General features: G+C 43.7%; 1 protein-coding gene across 1 annotated transcript in view; it reads right to left on the bottom strand.

Moving 5' to 3' along the window:
* cacna2d4a (calcium channel, voltage-dependent, alpha 2/delta subunit 4a) overlaps positions 1 to 20,230 on the bottom strand; it is a 181,639-nt gene that overhangs the window by 30,924 nt on the left and 130,485 nt on the right. Inside the window, exons 29-32 of the mRNA XM_042335424.1 lie at positions 17,329 to 17,373; positions 16,804 to 16,866; positions 1,445 to 1,515; positions 628 to 703 (exon numbers count right to left, since the gene is read on the bottom strand). Of these exons, the coding sequence (XP_042191358.1) occupies positions 628 to 703; positions 1,445 to 1,515; positions 16,804 to 16,866; positions 17,329 to 17,373 (255 nt within the window). The remainder of the gene's footprint in view (positions 1 to 627; positions 704 to 1,444; positions 1,516 to 16,803; positions 16,867 to 17,328; positions 17,374 to 20,230) is intronic.

The raw sequence follows: 20,230 nt of genomic DNA, 5'->3' as shown, positions 1-20,230 counted from the left end.
TCATCCAAAACTCTTGGGATTTTTATAGATCCAAACACCACATTATAATGAGGCTGCACTGTATTTCTGGTGTCTGTCCTGAACATAGCCCCCACCCCATCTGTGTGGCAAACCATTCTTATGGGTAAACAACTGAAGTTTTAACAAAAAGCTGGAATGGAGCAAAGGTTTCATGGGAAGCTGTTAAGAAGGAGTTAAGTGACTTGCTAAAGGGGCTGCATTTAGAATCATAGAACTGCAGCACAGAAGAAGCCCATTTGGTCCATCGTACCTGGGCTGGCTCTTTGAAAGAGCTATCCAACTAGTCGCACTCCCCCTGCAAATTTTCCTTTTTAAGTACCTATCCAATACCCTTTTGAAAGCTATTATTCTGGATCTTAACAAGTCTCTGGAAAAACATTTCTTGTCTCCCCTCTGGTTCTTTTGCCAATTATCTTAAATCTGTGTATTCTGGTTACCGACCCACCCTCCAAAGGAAACAATTTATCCCTGTCTATTCTAACAAAACCCCTCATTTGTTGTTGACTAAGAAGCTACCTTGTGTCGCTTGTTTTAGTGTATCACCCAAGTGAGATAAATGGCTCAAACCCTGATATGCAGCATTAATACTGATCTGCAGATACTCACACTGAGCATGGGCTGTGCCCCACTGTGGTGATGCTGGATCACTTTGCACATGGCCTGATAATCGTAAAGCTTCACCCTGGAGACAAAAATAAGCACAAAATGATTTCTCCTCACACAGGGCAACATTAATTAAGTTGCAGAAAATCCCTGTAAGTTATGAGTGGAAACAAGCTAGACTGAAATAGTGACAGATTCCAGCGTGGTCCGTGAGAATAAACCAGACACATTATAGACCCCAGTGAAACCCATGTCTAGTCAAAACTGTGATACAAAAACACTAGCGAACATGAAGCAAGAAAATGAAAGCACTAAAAGCACTAAGCCTGTTCCATCCATACAGACCATGTAAATCTATTGTATTGTGGGCTTTACTTTACCATTTCACCTCCTGAGTGAGGAGACCACCTCCTGAGAGAGGAGACCATTCTCCTAATTTCCAATCAAGCAAACTCGTCACTATTTGACCCTAGCCTTTCAAACTGAACTCATTGCAGCTTTCTTTTAAGATCCAGTAGCCCAGTATTCATGGAATATTTGTGGCATAGATAATTGATCGATTGATTTCTTGGCTCTCAGATCCAGTGACTCCCTTTCCAGTTCAACACAGACACACACACCTACACACAGAATCATAGTCACATATACCATAGACATATACAGACACATGCAAACATATATATACATACTTCAAGCCTCAGTAACTGCAGCAATGCATACATATGGTACATTCATACATTGCTTGTGAATTATTGGTATATCAACAATAGAAAATGGTTCATTCATAATCTGAAAGGAAATCTTGGTATATATATCTTACGCATTGAACATTCCCATGTTCACCAGTTGTGTCATGATCGATCCATCAACTTCTCCAAGAAACATGCCTGTCTGAAAGGGGAAAGAGACAAATGTGGAAAATAATAAGTGAACAATCGAATGCTTGACAACAAGTACAGCAAGGTATCAGAAATGCATCTGAATTGTATGAATGATGCTTTAAATCTGACTCTGCAAGATTGTTCTGCAATTAAAATGATAATAGCAAAACTCTTTAATCCTTCTACCACAATCCACAAGTGTGCCCAGACAGTAAGTGCCAAACACCTATTATAGTAATACTACTAAAAATAATAATCCTTGCATGATATAATAATTCTTGCATTTGATATAGCACCTTATCATGACTTTGAGATGTCTCAAAGCGCTTCACAGAATATACTGTAAAGTGAATTGACTGTTTAGTTTGTGGGCAAAACGTGGAAGCCAATAGCGCTCAGCAGTGTCCAACAAACCAAACGAGTGACCAAATTATTATTATTATTTATTTATTTATTTTTTGAAGGGATTATTACCCCCGGAAAAGCGATCCAGCAATCAACTGACAACTGGATTCCTACTTACTGCTAGGTAAACAGAGGCATGTGGAGTAAGGAAACTTGCCAATGTTCTGCCCTGCCAGAGAATCAAACCCAGGTCCTCTAAGCACTAAGCTACAGGTCTCCACAACCATATTCAACTATAAAGAAAACCAGATTAGTGTACCGGAGCAGCAACCTGTTTGATGTTTCCCCTTGAACCAACACAAGGACACCAAAGCCAATAAGGTGACTCAATTGTTACTAAAATCAACTAACTCTGCCCAGACAACAGATGAAATTCTGGCACCCTCCTAGTCTGTATAACTTAATCGTTCATGAGGAGAGATGAATGAGAAATAGGAAGCCTTACTAGTGTGCTTTATGGCAACATAAATAGAGGTCCTGGCACAGGTTACCTACCCTTGTGTGGAAGCCAGGGTGGAAGCCTTGTGGGAGAAGGAAAGGGTGGTAAAAAAAACACACGTGAAGAGGTGATTTGCAAAATTGCAACTCACTGGGGTTTCCTCTCAGTAACCTGAAATGGGTCACACCAACCCACAAGAAGCTCCGCTCTGACATGATCTACAATAAGATTCTACATTTGATCAACAGAGACGTGCAAAGCCAGCTTCAATTGATAGCATACTCGCCTTGGAGTCAGAAGGTTGTGGGTTCAATCCCCATGTCAGGACTTGAATTCACAGTCTCAGCTGTGCATTGTGGTACCCCTGGAAATTAACCAATTAAAACAGTGCAGCTCGCCATTTGCAAACACTGGCAGCTTGTCCAGCTAAGACCACCCTATCTGTTATGTGTTGGGCTTGCAGGGAACTGAGTGGTAAAAATCCCAGCCCTCAGTGACTGGTCTTCTTCTTGAAGTACTCTAACAAGTCAGGCTGACTGGCCCATTGCCTTGGAGTATTATTGTTCGCACAAATCAGCAGCGTCTTGGAGTCGAATTTCAGCAAATTAGACTTCACAGAGATAAAATCACTTTCACTAAATATTTAGCGTTCCATTCGCCACCACTCACATCCTTACCCTTGAGGGGCATAAAAAAACATTAAAGTGAAAAATACTGAACATGACAAACAGAAGTGTGGTGTAATATCTCATAATTTACAGATAATTACTTTGTGACTTTAAGAAAATCATTTATATATCAATATATGCTGCTGAAATACACTCAAGATGAAAACAAAGTAAACATGGACTGCATTACTGTACTGCATTATTAAATGTATTACATTTCCACCAGTCACATGGGAAGCAATATCATGTTTTTGTTTATTGCAAACTGACACCTCTCCGTAATAGAGTTTAGGCAAATATTTGGTTACTGCAGCAAAAGCTTGTTAGCTCAATGAATGACAAGATGCTCTGTGAAGTGCATGTACATATATAATTTCCACGAGAATACTCCTACAATAAGAGGGTATTCTGAATAGACATATACAAATTTTAGCTGATGCATAATTTAGCCAAACAGTTATGTGGGAAGTGAGCTCATTTTTAAATAATACATGTGCCTTCAACAGAGATAATCTCTTCCATTTAGCCTTGTGTAACCTTCTGCAATTCACTAGACCAATTAATACTGCACACAACTCAGAACCTTGCTTCATGAAACACTGGGGGCGGTTCAAGTGTTATAATGAGATTATCACAGCAACAATTGTGTCTGTCTGAAAGATTGTTTTTTACAAAAGATTTCTGAGGAAAATGATGTGTGTGCGATGGGGAAGAGAAAAACCATAACAACCAGGATTTTTGCTGCTTTTCATTATAATAATAAACAGTAATAATCCTAGCATTTGATGTAGCGCCTTATCACATCTTCGAGACGTCTCAAAGCGTACAGAACATACTATAAAGTGTAATGACTGTGTATTTTGTGGGTGAAAATTATCCAGTGACCCTGCCAGATTTTGACATGTTGCCTTCACCCACCACAAGGTTGACGATCCAACCCTGGCAGTCCTCTTTCTCTCTCGCTCTCATTCTCTCGACTCATGCCTGAAGAATATTTAGTTGGGAGAAATTCCGTAGTGTTTCCCAGCCTGTCTAACCACACTGCAGTATGTCATTGCTTCCGGATTGGGGATGGGTGTGGGGTGGGGGGGTGGGTTAGGAAGAAAAGAGAGAGAGAGGAAGTGTAATGGTTAGCTCGCTTGCCTTGCATGTGAGAGGACCCGGGTTCAATTCCTGGTCAATTGCCAGATCACTTTTTGGGGGTAGTAATCCTTCAAAAAAAATGTGGTTACTCCATCCAAGACTGTTTGTGGGACATTGCTGTGTGCAATTGCCTGCCGCGTTTTGCTCACAAAATACACAGTCAAGTCACTTTACAATATATTCTGTGAAGGGCTTTGAAATGTGTCAATGACGTGATGAGGCAAATGCCTTATCAAATGCAAGACTTATTATTATTTACCTAATTGAAATCCTCATTGCAAGGATATGGTTTGAACATATTTTGCATCTGTCACAACGCAAGCATTCCTCAGTGAAATAATAATGTCACTGAAGAACATGGTTCAGGACAATATGTTCCTGGTACAAAGCCTTGTCCAAAACTCTCAAAAGGGTATCTCACCCTCTTTAACAGACTGGTCTTGAGGTCAAAGGGACTGTGTCCATCACTGATGAAAGAAAAGCAATAACAACTGCATCCTTCACTGGTTGTAGACATATTTTGTGGAGATGAAATTCAAACAGATTGTACAAGTGGCAGTTGGAGGTGAGTGTCAAAAGCTGGGCAGTTTCTAAGCGATGATTGCGAGTCCCATGCAGTCCCACTGTAACCACATTTTCTAGTGCAGTCTCAGGACAGCGTTGAACTCACCCTTAATAGCACAAATTACAATAATCACTGGTCTTTTGACATGTGGAGTCCTGTAGCTCAGTGGTTAGAGCACTCACTTTGCAAACGAGAGACCTGGGTTCAATTCCAGGCAGAGCGAAACCTTGGGCAAGTTTCCTTACTCCACACGCCTGATAATAATCCCTCAAAAAAAACAATAATAAATTGGTCATTTTCAATCCACGACTATTTGTGGGACAGTGCTGCGCGCAATTGGCTGTTGCATTTTGCCCACAAATATATAGTCAATTCACTTTACAGTCTATTCTGTGAAGCGCTTTGAGACGTCTAGAAGACATGAAAAACGCTGTATCAAATGCAAGGATTATTATTATTATTAATCTTGATTGTACAAGCGATGGAAGAGATGATTGGACACTTAGACTAACCAATGCTGCTAGTTTATAAAGATAAAGAAATTAGTATGATGTGGTACATACTCAGAGCGAACTGGATTACTGTTCATTGATTCAAATATTACCCAATCCTTTTCAGCATACATTAGCACAGCTCCATTGTAACACTTTCAAACTCTCTTGTCTTCTGAACCCAGTAAAGCCTTTGTCTGCCCATCTTAGAGCAGTGCATCCTACTGCACCAATGTGACATGTTCACCTACACAATACACGGTAACTGCTGTGAAGCAAGTTTGAGATATTTCAATGATCTGAGAAGGCTCTGTATCAAAAGCGAGGATAATTATTATTATTTCTATTTCCTACTTCAGTCACTACTCCTTCATTGCATGGCATGAATAAAAAAAGAAGGGGGATAAGTTCAGAACAAATCTGCGGAAACACTACTTCAATGAAACTTATGCAACAGGCTCCCGAGGGAGATGGAGGAAAGTGTCAAGAACACATTAGATAGATTTCTGTTAGCAAATAATATCTTGGGATACAATATATAGTTTGGGACACAACACATCACGTGACTACCAGGATGGTAGAAGACAAACTGGATGGACCTTGGTTTTCTTTCGCCTGGCAAATTCTTATGTTCTTAATGTTCTAATCCTCACATTTGATATTGTACCTTTCACTTTGGGAGGACATCTCAAAGCACTTCACAAAATTTACTGTGAAGTGCAGTGACTGTGCATTTTGTGGGTGAGCACGGCAACCAATTTGTGCACAGGAATGTCCCACCAACAGCCATGAAGCTAATGACCAATTTTATTTGGGAAATTGTTGGCTAGGACACTGGGAGAAAATCCCTTTTCTTTTTGAACTGTGCCCTGGGATATTTAATATCCACCTGAACGGGCAGATGGGACCTCAAGTTAATATTATCTGAGGGACTACACTTCTGACAATGAAGCACTCCCTAGTGTCAACTGTCCTAGACTATATGAGTTCAAAGATCTAATGTGGGGCTTGAACCCACAAGCCCCACATCTTGAACCTACAATTGAGCCAGGCTTAACCTCAATGTCCTGTCCATCATTCCTCTTACTATTGCTTGTTCTTCTTTGAACGAGTTGTCTGCTTCACGTAATATAAATTAAAGTAAGCAAAATAGAATCCCATGGTATTAAAGAGACATAGCAGCATGGATACAGAACTGGCTCGGAAACAGAAAGCAGAGAGTGGTGGTGAATGGTTGCTTTTCTGACTGGAGGGAAATGTACAGTGGTATCCTCCAGGGGTCATATTGGGACCACTGCTGTTTTTGATCTATATAAATGACCTGGACTTGGGTAAAAGGAGAACAATTTTCAAGTTTGCAGATAATACTAAGCGAGAAAAAGTAGTAAGCAGTAAGGAAGATAGTAGCAGACTGCAAGAGGACATAAACAGACCGGTGAAATGGGCAGACATGTGGCAAATTAAGTTTAATGTAGAGAAATGTGAAGTGATGCTTTTTGGGAGGAAGAATGAGGAGAGGCAACATAAGCAGATGGTACAATGGTTGTGAAGGAACAGAGAGACCTTGGGATTCATATAAGTAAATCTTTGAAGGTGGCAGGACAGGTAGATAAAGCTATCAAAAGAAGCATATGGGATACCAGGTTTTATAAATAGGGGCAGAGAATACAAAAGTCAGGAAGTTACGATGAACCTTTATAAAACACTGGTTAGGCCTCAGCTAGAGTACTGGGTTCAGTTCTGGGCCCCGCACTTTAAGAAGGATGTCAAGGCATTGGAGATGATGCGAAGGAGATTTTTTACCAGGATGGTACTGGGAATGAGGGACTTCAGTGATCAGGAGAGGCTAGAGAAGCCAGGATTATTCTCCTTGGAGCAGAGAAGTTTAAGAGGAGACTCAATAGAAGTTTTCAAAATTACGAGGGGAATCAATAAGTTGAACAAGGAGAAACTATTTCCATTGCCAGATGGGTCACACAATGAGTTGTTCGGATCTGGAATGCCCCGGGCTCACCTCAACCCTGGGGCTCGCAGCTGTCCCCTTTATATACCCTCTGGATGCAACCAGTTTCCAACTGGTCAGCAGTAATTTAGAATTAACACCTAATCAAGTGATTAATCAGTATGTTGCTTGTTATTGGTTAAGTCTAACTCTAATTAGCTACAACTGCTCCCTGCAGAGTTTCACCACAAGACCAGTCTACCAATGGTGTCAACAGTTTTAATAGCTTTTAGTAGCACAACACTTGAACCCTTGAATACTCACGATAGCAGTTCCCACAGCAATTCCCACTCTCACCCAATTCCTTCTCACTCTGACCTCGCCTCACTCCGGACGTAGCTCACTCTGGGCTCTCTGCTCGAGTGGGTGACCAGTAAATTGGTGGGGAGGGGGTCGAGGCAGCAGGTGGTGGGTTTCATGGAGGTGATGGTGGGTAAGAGGGAGGAGGGAGAGATGGGGCGGAAGGAATGTAGAATGGGGGTGGTGGTAGGAGCAGATGATGAGGAAGGTGAGGGGGACAGAAAGGGTGTGGTGGTGGGCGACAAGGGGCAGGTGGATGAGGCTGCCTGGAAGATGTTAAGAATTTTAGAAGAAAAGAAGTCCATGACCTCCTTGCACTTGGCATTTGATACGAAGATTGAGGAGGCTTGAGGGGGGGCATGGAGGAGGTAGTGGGTGGTGGAAAAAAGATTTTAGTGTTGTGTTTAGCCTCTAAGATGATGTTGGAGTAGAAGGCCATTTTTGACAAGTCAAAGAATGGCGGTAGCTGTGGAGATGCTCGAGCCACAGTTGGCGGTGAACTGTCAGGCCAGTTTTCCGCCATCTGCGCTCGAGCAGATGGGTTTGGGTTTTTTGGCGGCGAAGATGGTTGTTGTACCAAGGGGAATGGGTGGGTTTGGAGATGGTCCTGGATTTCAGGGGCATGATGGAGTTGAAAGTGGAGGAGAGGCGATCATGGAGCAGCTGGACGGCTGCTTCAGGATCTCCGCGGTTGGAGGGCCAGAGGGATAGGATGTTTGATGATGAGAGGGCCTTTGTGAGGGTCTCAGGGTGTAGCCTTTTCCAAGGACAGTAGAGGATGGTTGAGGGCTTGTTGGAGGAGAGAGGGATGTGAGAGGAGAAGGAGATGAAAAAGTGGTCCGAGATGGCCTTATCCACTATGCTGAGGTCGGAAATGTCAAGGCCATGGGTGATGATGAGGTCAAGTGCATGACTATGGTTGTGGGTGAGTGAATTCATATGGAGGGTCTCACCTTCCTCCACAATACCCTCTCCTCCCCACTCGACACTCTTGCCCCCATCACCTCCCGTACTGTCTCCTACTCTCGCTCCTCCCCCTGGTTCACCATCCACCTCCACTCACTGAAGAGCCAGGTGCAGGCCACTGAACGCACCTGCCTCAAATCTGGCCTAATGGTCCACCGACAAATCTGGCTGGACCTCCTCAAAATCTACCGGTCCACTCTAGCCTCGGCCAAGTCGTTCTTCTACTCCAGGATAATCGTGGAGGCGAAGAACAACCCCAGGCTTCTGTTCTCTACCATATCCCGACTCCTCCGTCCCCCCCGCCACCCCGCGCAGGTCATCACCTCCAACCTTCACTGCGAGGAGATGCTGGATTTCCTTGAATCCAAAATCAAGGGAATCTGCTCCACGGTCACTCCCCCTCCAACTTCCACCCACCCCCCACCCCTTCCCTCCCACACTCCGACTCCTACCCATCCTCCCCTACACACCTTCGAACCCGTTTCCCCACCCTCTGTCACCAAACTCATCCTGTCCCTGAAACACACCACCTGCTCCCTTGACCCCATCCCCACTCCACTCCTTATCTCTCAGCTCCACCTCCTTGCTCCACATATCACAGACATCATCAACCTGTCCCTCTCCTCTGGCTCTGTTCCCATTCCCCTAAAAACTGCCACCATCACTCCCACTTTGAAAACACCCTCCCTTGATGCGTCGTAGCTATCAAGCTACCAGCCCATCTCCAACCTCCCCTTCCTGTCCAAGGTCCTTGAAAGAGTCGTCGCCTCCCAGCTGCATGCTTTCCTCTCCGCCCATGCATTATTCGAACCCCTTCAGTCGGGTTTCCATGCTGCCCATAGCACAGAAACCGCCCTGGTCAAGGTCACCAATGACATCTTGACCATCTGCGACCAGGGCTCCCTCTGCCTCCTCGTCCTCCTCGACCTATCGGCCGCATTCAATATGGTTCACCATGCAATCCTCCTCCACCGCTTGTCCTCCCACCTCAACCTTCAAGGCCCTGTCCTTAAGTGGTTTAGTTCGTACCTCTCCCACCGTCTTCATTTTGTTTCCACAAACGGCTTTTCCTCCAGCCCCCGCACTGTCTCGTGTGGTGTCCCTCAGGGCTCTGTCCTCGGTGCCCTCCTCTTCACCCTCTATATGCTCCCCCTTGGTGACATCATCCGCAGACATGGGGTTAACTTCCACATGTATGCGGATGACACCCAACTCTACCTTTCCTCCTCTACCCTCAACTCCACGACCACCGATGTCCTGACAGCCTGCCTGTCCGACATCGAGTCCTGGACGAGAGACAACTTTCTTCAGCTCAACGTGCGCAAAACTGAGGCCCTCCTGATTGGCTCGGGTCAGCGCCTCCGCACCTCAGGCGCTGACAGCATCAGCTTCCAAGGCTGCACTCTCCACCTCTCAAAGCCAGTCAGGAACCTCGGCGTTCTGTTCGACCCTGAGCTTTTCCTTTCTTCCCCATATCCGCGCCGCAACTGGCACCGCCTTCCACCATCTCCGGAACATCGCCAGACTACGGCACTACCTCACCCCTCACGCTGCTGAAACTCTGGTCCACGCCTTTATCACCTCAAGGCTAGACTGTGGGAACTCTCTCCTCGCCGGCCTTCCCGGCACCTCCCTCCATAAGCTGCAGGTCATTCAGAACTCTGCAGCTCGTGTACTGTTCCGCACCAGGTTCGCGACCACATCACTCCCACCCTCGCTCGCCTCCACTGGCTCCCCATCCGCCAGAGGATCGAATTCAAGATCCTCATCCTCACCTACAAGGCCATTCATGGCCTTGCTCCCTCTTACCTCTCCGACATACTATCACCCTACTTACCTGCCCATACCCTCCGTTCCTCTGGCTCCGGTCTACTCCACATCCCCCGCCCTAATCGCCCTACCATCGGTGGCCGGGCCTTCAGCCTCTCAGCCCCGAGGCTCTGGAACTCCAATCCCAGTGCCTTCGCCTTGCTTCCTCCCTTTCCTCCTTCAAGGCCGGTCTTAAGACCTTTCTCTTTGACCGTGCCTTCAGCTCCCCTCTCGACTCTCTACCCACTCCTCGCTCCCTCCCTTCCCTCCCTCACCCTGACCATTTTGCCCCTGCTCGGGTCCTGACCCAACTGTCCAGCACCTTGGGACAAATCTTGTTGTAGATAATTATTTGGGGAGGACAAGTTTGCAGGACTATGGGGAGAGCGCGGGGAAGTGGGATTGAATTGAATAGCTCTTTTCAAACAGCCAGCACAAACACAATGTGCTGAAAGGCCTCCTTCTGTGCTGTATAATTCTATGATTCTATGAACCAATATAGGTAGCCAAAAACTATTTTCTTCATTTTAAAGATATAGAACATAAATTCTTTTTTAAATTATTTAAAATCTCCAAAAATTAATAACATTAATAAATTTAAATTATATATATTTATCTACATAGCACCTTTCACATTGACAGGACTAACAAGTAAAATGTAAATAGTTTTATTTTTGACTGGGACAAGGTTAATCCCAGGTTGATGGCAGTCAAAATGTCAATGGAAAAAATGCACCTGTAGATGTATTCTGAACAGCGCCAGTTTAAACAGTTGTTCCCTTGGAACAACATAACTGCTCACATCCTCAGTGTTTGGCATCCTTTACTGAACAAAGATAAGACTCCTTCTACAACTTTTCTGTGCTGTATAGATACAGAACATGTATCTCAGGTGGATTAATTTGTAATTGAAAATGAAGGATCAATTTTCCCTTCACAATGAGGTACTGTTTGAGTGGAATGACTTTGAATTATATGAGACCTGAGGATGTGCAAAGCTCGAGAAGAAGAATGGCCATTAGCTCATTGAAACTGCTCCATCCAACAGACAATGTACAAATTGCACCATTAGGGACTTGCAATGTATTTGATCCTCCGAGGAAGGTGAACACTCGGTGTACAGCTTAGCTTCTAAGTCAAGACTCAGTAATTGCTCCCTGAACACTGGAGTAAGAACTGCAGGATATATACATTGCAATTTGCATCATTCAGCATTAAGATTTGCAATCTGATTGGTAGGGTTCCACAGTCAGCATTCACATGTTCCCAGAGGGTTTGGAGCCTGAGTGCAGTGCAAAGCATTTCATCATCTGCCTCGATTTGTTCTTGCAGATCAAAAAATCTTTTCTGTCGTCTGACTGTGAGACGTGCTGTACTGATTTAAACTCTTCTGTTTGGTCAATTGAAAGATATTTCTCAACTTGCACACAATCCATCCTGGCGTTTAAAAATATTTGAGGATTCCTGGAATCTTGGTTTGTAATAATAATGTGCAGATAATTAGGAGAGTGGAATGGAATGCGAGCAAGAGTTCGAAGCTAAGAGTTGCAAAGGCTAAATTTGCAAACATGTAAGTGTGTGCCACTGGTAATGCTAAGGTCATTTTTTCCGTGTAACCTTGTTGCCTGAGGAAGAAAAAGGCTCCCAAATCTCTGCAACTATGGCTAATGTTATTTCTGTTGCCCATGGCAACCACAAATTTAGCTGTTTTCTATCTGCAAAGTTACTTGCACTGAAAATGTGACCGTTTGGGGGAAGAGAGAAGGACCTTATTTAAACGTTTTACAAATTATAAAGAATGGGTGTGAATTTACAGTCTATGTGTTGCCATGGAAACTGCTCAGTGCCTAGTTGCTATTCAATCCCCAGAGTGCAACTAAACAACAACAGCAACAAATTACACTTATATAATGCCCTTGACAATTAGGGTTTTTTTGGACCCGAGCTGGGAATTGGTGTCAGGAGGAGGGGAGGGTAAGGGAGGAGCGGGTGGGAGGGTGGCCAAAGGCACGGTCGAAGAGGAAGGTCTTTAGATGGGACTTGAAAGATGCAAGAGAGGGGGTGAAGTGGAGGGATTGTGGGATACAGTTTCAGAGTGTGGGAGCAGAGATGCTGAATGCCCGACAGCCATTTGTGGGGCGGGAAGTGTGGGGGAAGTGAAGCAGGCCGGTGTCCGCCAACTGTTAGAAGTTTAATCAGCCTTGCTTACAATGTTCTTCAGTTACTTTCCTGATATGTGCGCATATGAGATGTATCACTACATTAAATAACATGTCCTTCTCCGAGCACAGTCTGGTGGTAGACATGAGAATAAATTAATAACTAAGAAAAATAATGTTTGTTTGCTGCTAGTTCTTTTCCAATTTTAGTGCTCAAAGCACTTCTGACATGACAGGAACAAAATTGGTGACTTGCCTGAGGCAAACAATAAAACTGGGATTTGGCAATGTCACACAGTGGATGAAGACCTCACACGAACAACAAGATCAAGAACACTATGATTGAGTTCAGGATCCACATTCTCATGTTCAAATCCCTCTGCAATCTCTCCCAGTTCTACCTCTGCGACCTCCTTCAACAGTATCAACTTGGCCCTTCCCTTCGCTCAGCGAACACAGGCCTGCTTCATGTCACCCTTCCCTATCCTTCCCACAATCGGAGGGCAGGCTTTCAGCCATTCTGCCCCCGCTCTCTGGAACTCCCTCCTGGAGTCCCTCTGACTTTCTCTTCTCGTTCAAGGAAGATCTGAAACGTACCTATCTCACCTCGCTTTCAGTCATCTTTCCTCTCACTAATCCTTTTGGCTTCCCCAGATCCGGTGGTGCCTACCCACTGTTTTGAGACACCCTCTTGATATGAAAGGTGCCATATATAGAGAGGAGAAGGTTATTGAAAAGAGAGGCCTTCAGATAGGTTTTGAACGTCTTTCCGATGTGAAGGGAGCTATACAAGTGTAAATTGTTGTGTTGGGAGGAGGGAATTTAGGATGGAATTCCAGAGAACAGGGCCAGAATGACTGAAAGCTTGGTCAGCAATGGTGGGGTGCATCAAGCAGGGGTCATGTGCTCATTTTGATGAACAAGTGAGTTTTTTGTCCGCTAGGGAGATGGGCTCGCAGAGCCTGGTGCAGGAGATGACAGGGTTCTGGATGGTCTGCAGCTTGTGTAGAGAGAAGCTGCACAGTGTAGCAACAGTTAGAGTAAGCGAGCCTGGATATAATGACAGCATGAAAGAGAGTCTCGACAGGCTTGGGAGCAGAGGTAGTGGCAGAGGGTGAGGACGGATACAGAAGTGAGGGAAAACCTGGATGTAGGGCTTGAAGGTCAATGGGGATTGAGCAAGGTCCCACTTTGGCACCATGAGGTGGAGTGAACATCTGTGCAGGTCAAAGTGATCAGTACCTGATGTGAGGATGTGCTGGTGAGAGTCAAGCAGGAGAGCCTCGGTCTTGTTGACATTAAGCTGATGTAACTTAGATCTCATCCAGGACTTTTCTTTGGTCAACTAGGTGTCTGCCACCTGTGAAAACCCATTACCATGCTTAAGACTATCCAAACCACATTGAGAGTTCCCCATATGTATCCCTGTAGGCACATACCCTTCTTACCTAATTCCGTAGCGTATTAACTTAGTATTAAGAACACTGTCTGGCAAGCTTCCCGCTGCTTGTCCACACAACCCGTTAAGGCTTTGGCACATACCCTTCTTACCTAATTCCGTAGCGTATTAACTTAGTATTAAGAACACTGTCTGGCAAGCTTCCACTGCTTGTCCACACAACCCGTTAAGGCTTTGGCAGGGTTAGCAGGAGCTGAATAAGAAGAATCCCTACTGCCAGTGACTGGTCTGCCCTCCAAGTCCAAGTCCTGCCAACATACCAGGCTGACTGGTCTATCATCAGTTCTGTAGAGTATTATGGAATCACTGGCTGAAGAACCGTACTACTGCGACTGGTACAGAGGGTTGATTCCATTTGTCTTGGAGGCAGCTTAGCTCCCAGAAGATCCCACTACCTTCCTCTCCCACTCCTCTAACCCCCTCATAGTCACTTCATGTCTGATAGGTAATCAGAAAGAACAGCATTGGTCCTTCTCACCCAGAGGTGAGAGTGATACCAATTGAGCCAAGATAACACCTGCATGTAGTTCGAGAAAGTATAGTCATTTAATTTAAAATTCAAGTGGATACAAAAGATGGGAGATCTTTCATATAAAAAGCTTGCAGACAGGTTTAAGAAATGTTCAGTTGCTTTCTTGAGGTAAAATTTGTTGTTTCAGAAACACTAGAGTGTAGCAGGGAGGATTTAGTAAGATTAAGATTAAAAAATTGCCGAGTGTAGTTTATAATCCTGCTGAGTGCTTCCCCATGGAGGAGGAAGATACAGGGTGAGCTCACCTCATCCTGAATTTTGGTTTATTGAGTACTGAAGGATCTCCAAAGAGATTAAGCACAAGTATATCAACACACTTGGATTCCACAGCTCAGCAAGGGGCACACGCTCCTTTGAGTAGCTACTCAAATGAATATAATATGCTGTGACACTGCACAAACTATTGTACAAGTGATGAATTTAATGATGTCGAAACAATAGTGTAGGGAAAGGAGCTGGGGGAGGAGTTGAAGGATGGAGATGGAGGAGGGGAAGGGTTGAGTATAGCACAACTATAAGTAAACCTGACATATCTGCCCGTAATGTAAACTCAGGCCCACGGCATGTAATCAGCTCAATCAGTAAATCACTAATTTAAAACTCCAGTACTCCATTTTACTCCCACATTAACACAACCACGATACTAAGACTTGAGAAGTTAGCAACAAAATTGTGTACTTGGTGCAATAGTGGGCCCAATTTGTTTACACATACAGTTTGCACCATGATGTCGGTGCCTAAAGAAAAGCTAGTTAAACTTGAATCATGTCTAACACGTGGCATATTGTAATGCGTAGAGCCATAATCAGTCACAGGCCACTGCATCCCATTGATATGAACATTCATAATCCTTGCATTTGATATAGCGCCTTATCGCATCGTTGAGACGTCTCAAAGTGCTTCACAGAATATACTATTAGGTGAAATAACTTATATTTTGTGAGCAAAACACAGCAGCCAGTTGTGTTCAGCAGTGTTCCACAAACAGTCATGGATTGAGTGATCAAATTTTTTTGTATTTTTGAAACCATTATTACCACTTTAGTGTATGGCCTATTTATAAGGTATGTTTGCATACGGGAGTGCTTGATACTATGTTCTGTGCCAGCTGATGGATTCAAATAAAATATTATTTTTGTAATGAGCCTCAAGCTGCAAAATAGTTGGCCTGGGTGCCACACACAGAAAAAGCCTCAGTCTATGTAAGGTGACTAAGAACTGGGACTGAAAAAAATAGAATTTATTTTTCCTCCTCTAATTATCTTTCCTCTTCTCCTGAAGGCATAGCCATCTGAGGGCTAAAATTCTTAATAGTTTTTGCCTTAAGACCATAGTCTTATTATTTAAGATTTAGGAAGAACTTAAGTGAATTGTCAGACAAGGGTGATGCAGCAAGCAATGGAGATATGCTACCCAGTGACTAGATTCTACAGTTTGCTGTACCACTGAACGGATGGATGATCCACAGAGGCTTCTCTGGTACCATACAAATGGGAAGGTCTGTGACAAGCATTCCAGGGAGGCCACACAAGAATCATAAAGTGGAGTCCTGTAGCTCAGTGGTTAGAGCACTCGCTTCGCAAGCGACAGATCTGGGTTCAGATCCTGGCAGGGCGAAAGTAAGCAAGTTTGCTTACTCCATATGCCTCTGTTTACCTAGTAGTAAATAGGAACGTGGTTGTTAATCGATTGGCAGATCGCTTTTCGGGGGTAATAATTCCTTCAAAAAAAATTGATCACTCAATCCATGACTTTGTGGGACACTATTGTGTGCAATTGGCTGCCACATTTCGTCTACAAAATATACAGTTAATTCACTTTACAGTATATTCTGTGAAGCGTTTTAAGACGTTTCAAAGATGTGACAAGGCGCTATATCAAATGCAAGGATTATTATTATAATAAATAGACACCAAAATAGCCCTGTATAGTGTCTCTTCTACCACAAATAACAATTAATTGGATTCAAATAAAATAGACCTGGTTTAGATTTAAGGACTGAACTGAAGCACTTTTCTTTCCATTGGTTGTAAGGGTTATATGTGAAACACATTGTGCATTCTCTACAGAGCTCCCAGTGGTTATAGGGTTTAAGCACAAGATTGTTCATGGTTCAGCAATAATTGTCACAAAAAATACTCTCACTCAGAGAGGTGAGAAGGCCACCTAGTGTGGGAAATAGAAGTGTCTTGACATTGCAGTCAGGGCTTCTCTTCTAAGGTAATGCACACAAACGGGGCAGTGAAGAGATGCCTGTATGGTTATACACCTCTCTGTCCATCTACCTGACACATCTTCCTGCATCCCTTTCATCCGCTACACCCTGGTGCCCCCTTCCCTCCATATAGTCCATTCCTTACCTCCTCTTCTTTCTTGGAGATCAGAATAAATCCGTTGTTATCCAGTAAGAAGCAATTCAAGCCCTGAATGGTAGATTGGACAACAAAAACATATATTTATATAGTGCCCCGCAACCAGAGTAGTGTCCCAGAGCACTTGACAGTGGCAAAGCATGATGCCAAGCCGTGGGGAGGGGGAGGTGACCATAGGCATAATCAAATACGAAGGTCTTTAGGTGTGACCTGAAAATGCGGATGGAAGGGGCAAGGCGGAAGGATGGAGGAAGGGTGTCTAGAGTTTCAGGGCGTAAAACTGCTGATGAGCCAACTGCCTGGCTCAGGAAAGTGCAGCCACCAATAGTGGAACGGAGGACACGAGGGACATGCAGAAGGCCAGAGCCAGTCGAGCGGAAGCAGCAGGCTATGGGTTCGCAGGTAAGCAATCTGAATTTATTCAAGAGTGCTTTTATAATAATCAAGTTGAGGCTTTAGTATCGTGCATAAATCATTTAAAAGTTCTTTTTACAAATGTTACTAGATACTCACATCGTTCTGGCAGCTGATGGGACATCGTCCGTCAATGTTGCTGCACTGGAAAGTGAGGGAAAGTTACATGGAAAATAGGCAAAGCAATATGAGGTCTAATTCTATCTATCTTCAGAAAAAAATGATTTGACATGTGTTTACCATTTTCCCACCACAACAACAACAACAAGATTGCATTTATAGAGCGCCTTTCACGTCGGGAGGACGTCCGAAGGATGCACAAAACATGCAACGACTGTACTTTATAGTACATCCTGTGAAGCGTTTTGGGACATACTCCTGACATGAAAGGTGCTAAACCAAATGTAAGGATTATTATTATGATTAATAATTTTTTTTTGGTCAGCCTACCTGTTAGAGCTTCGGCTAGGAGCTGAGTGGATAACTCTCTGCCCCTAGTTGCTGATCTGCCCTTCCAGGTCCTGCTGATGAGCCAGGCTGGCTGCGCTGTCGTCAGCAGTGCCCTGGAATACTCTGGAACTGCCTGGCTCAGGAACCGGACTACAGAGACCGCCACAGAGGGTTGGCTCAATTCCGATATTCCATTGCCAGGCATGTCAACTTGAAGCCAGTTCAGCTCCTCATAAAATTAATATGAGCTCTGCCTAATATATGCTGTGACAATCTACCCAGATGATTTGCCTACCATTATTTTTCACCCTCCCTTTGGGGAAGTGCTTTGTGTCTGCTTGGTGCCTTCCTCTGATGACAATGGTTGAGATGTAGAAAAAGTGGATGGGAGGGTGATAAATCACAGTGTATTGATTCTCCTTCACTACTAGTCTGGCACTGCCAGGCCAGGACTGGTTTGTAATTATTGGAATTTGGCAGAAAATTATATTTAAAAATATCACTTTTAACAAATGTCCCTCTGCTAACATGTTTTTATTAGGAATAAAACATCTGCCTGGTAGCCATCGCCAATGTATATGTCTTCCTAGCCCTACTTACAAACTACAAATGATGCTTTTAAATCCTCCGGATAATTTCTCCTTCACATTCCATCTTCTTTCTATTGCTTGAGGAAATGTTCAAAGTGAAGGGAAGTTTGGAAAATGGAGTAACTAATGATGGAGCACAGCACCTCATGCCCAAAACTTGCAAATCTTTCATGATCATCATTTTACAATGTGCATTTTGAATGAGATTTACATTTGGCCATTATTTTCAGAATCTGGAGCAGTGAATGACAAGCAAAATAGAGGGACGCATTTTTTTTAAAATGAGGCCAGTGGTGGAAATTTCCACTCAGAGACTAACTGAGCAGGTGATCATGACTTCACAGCCGGGGCAAGCTGAAAAAATAACATGGGTCAAATGGTGCCTTGATCTCTCCATCTGTGAATCACATCACACCGGTTCTAGCCAGGTTCCACTGGAACCTATCACCGAATGGATCGATTTTAAGATCCTCACACTCGTCTCAAATCCCTTCATGCCCTATCACCTCATTACCTCTCCGACCTGCTTACTCCCCAACCTACTACCTCTGCCTCTGCTCGACTGGCTCAGGCCTTGTGCCTGACCCTCGTGCCCTCTGGTGGCCCCGCTTTCAGTCACTATGCCCTGAATTTCTGGGACACTTTTCCTCTATTCCTCCACCTTGCCCCATCCTTCCCCATCTTCAGGTCACACCTGAAGACCTTCCTCTTCGACCATACCTATGGTCACCCCCTCTCCCCCTTCCCCCGTCACTGTCAAATGTTACGGGACCCTACCCTGTATGAGGGACACTCTATAAATGCAAGTTGGTGTTGTTGTCTCAGGCTCTCAGGCTCCTTTTTGACAGGATTCCTTTCAAATCTTAAAAAAAATTGAGGGAGTAATTTTGCAAAGATTGTTTTGGAAATGACTTGATATTGCAGAGGGTTTGCAAACTCTTCTTTCAACTCTTCACCCAGGTTATAATCCAGCCGAGACTGATAGATGAAAATCTCCTTTGTCTCCTTTTGGGAAACTAAACTCAGTTATAAGTGAGCATGACAAAAAAGTAAACCAGTTTCAACATTAATAGGCAGTCTAATCAGAGACAGGTTCTCCCTGAGTAAACATACAGCCTAATTTCTCGAAGAAACATCCAGTATGCCACAATTTCCGCATTGGTGTACTATACTTTGAGAATAAGCCATTCAACCCATACTGTATCGATGTATCATATTTTGATTCTGCCTCTCATAGTTCTGTAGTTTATTTCTAACCTTCATTAGATGTCAGTAAGCAGGTCGGGTTTCCACCCATGAACATTTAACTCTCAACACTGGGTTATTGGGAATGAAGGCACCTCATCAGAGCTTCTTTATCACTTTCAGCAGGTCACTACCGTAGAGGAGCAATATGTACTAAATTTGAAATTATAATAATAATCCTTGCATTTGATATCGCACTTTATCATGTCATTGAGGCATGATAAATGTGAAATACAGGAAGATAAAGTGCTGTGTGGTGTGACTGTGTATTTGTGGGAGATTGCAGCAGTCAATTTGCACGCAGGAGTGTATACAAACAATTGTGGAGTCAGTGAACAATTTTATCTGGGAAATTGTTGGCCAGAAGACCAGTATATAATCTCCCTTTTCTTTTCAAACAATGCCGTGGGATATTTAACCACTTGGATAGGCACTCAGGACCTCAATTTAACATTTCATTGAAATGTCTGAATTCTGTCTGAACATTGGTTTATAAAAACGGTAATTATTTTATTAACTAGATCCATAGTTTGGATTAGATCTCTTCCCATTGTTTCTGATACTGCTATTTTAGTTTCAGGCCTCTAACAGAATATTATATGAAACTTTTGATGTTTCATACTGCAGTCACCTATATATTTAATTGAATTTAAATTTCTAATGACATTTTTCAAAAACTGGATCATACCATTTGAAAATGGAAATTAAATTAAATC

The sequence above is a fragment of the Callorhinchus milii genome, unplaced genomic scaffold (genome assembly GCF_018977255.1).
Source record: "Callorhinchus milii isolate IMCB2004 unplaced genomic scaffold, IMCB_Cmil_1.0 Scaffold5, whole genome shotgun sequence".
NCBI classification, from domain to species: domain Eukaryota; kingdom Metazoa; phylum Chordata; class Chondrichthyes; order Chimaeriformes; family Callorhinchidae; genus Callorhinchus; species Callorhinchus milii.
Note: the sequence above shows the minus strand (reverse complement) of the source record. Positions and strands in the feature narration are given on the sequence as shown.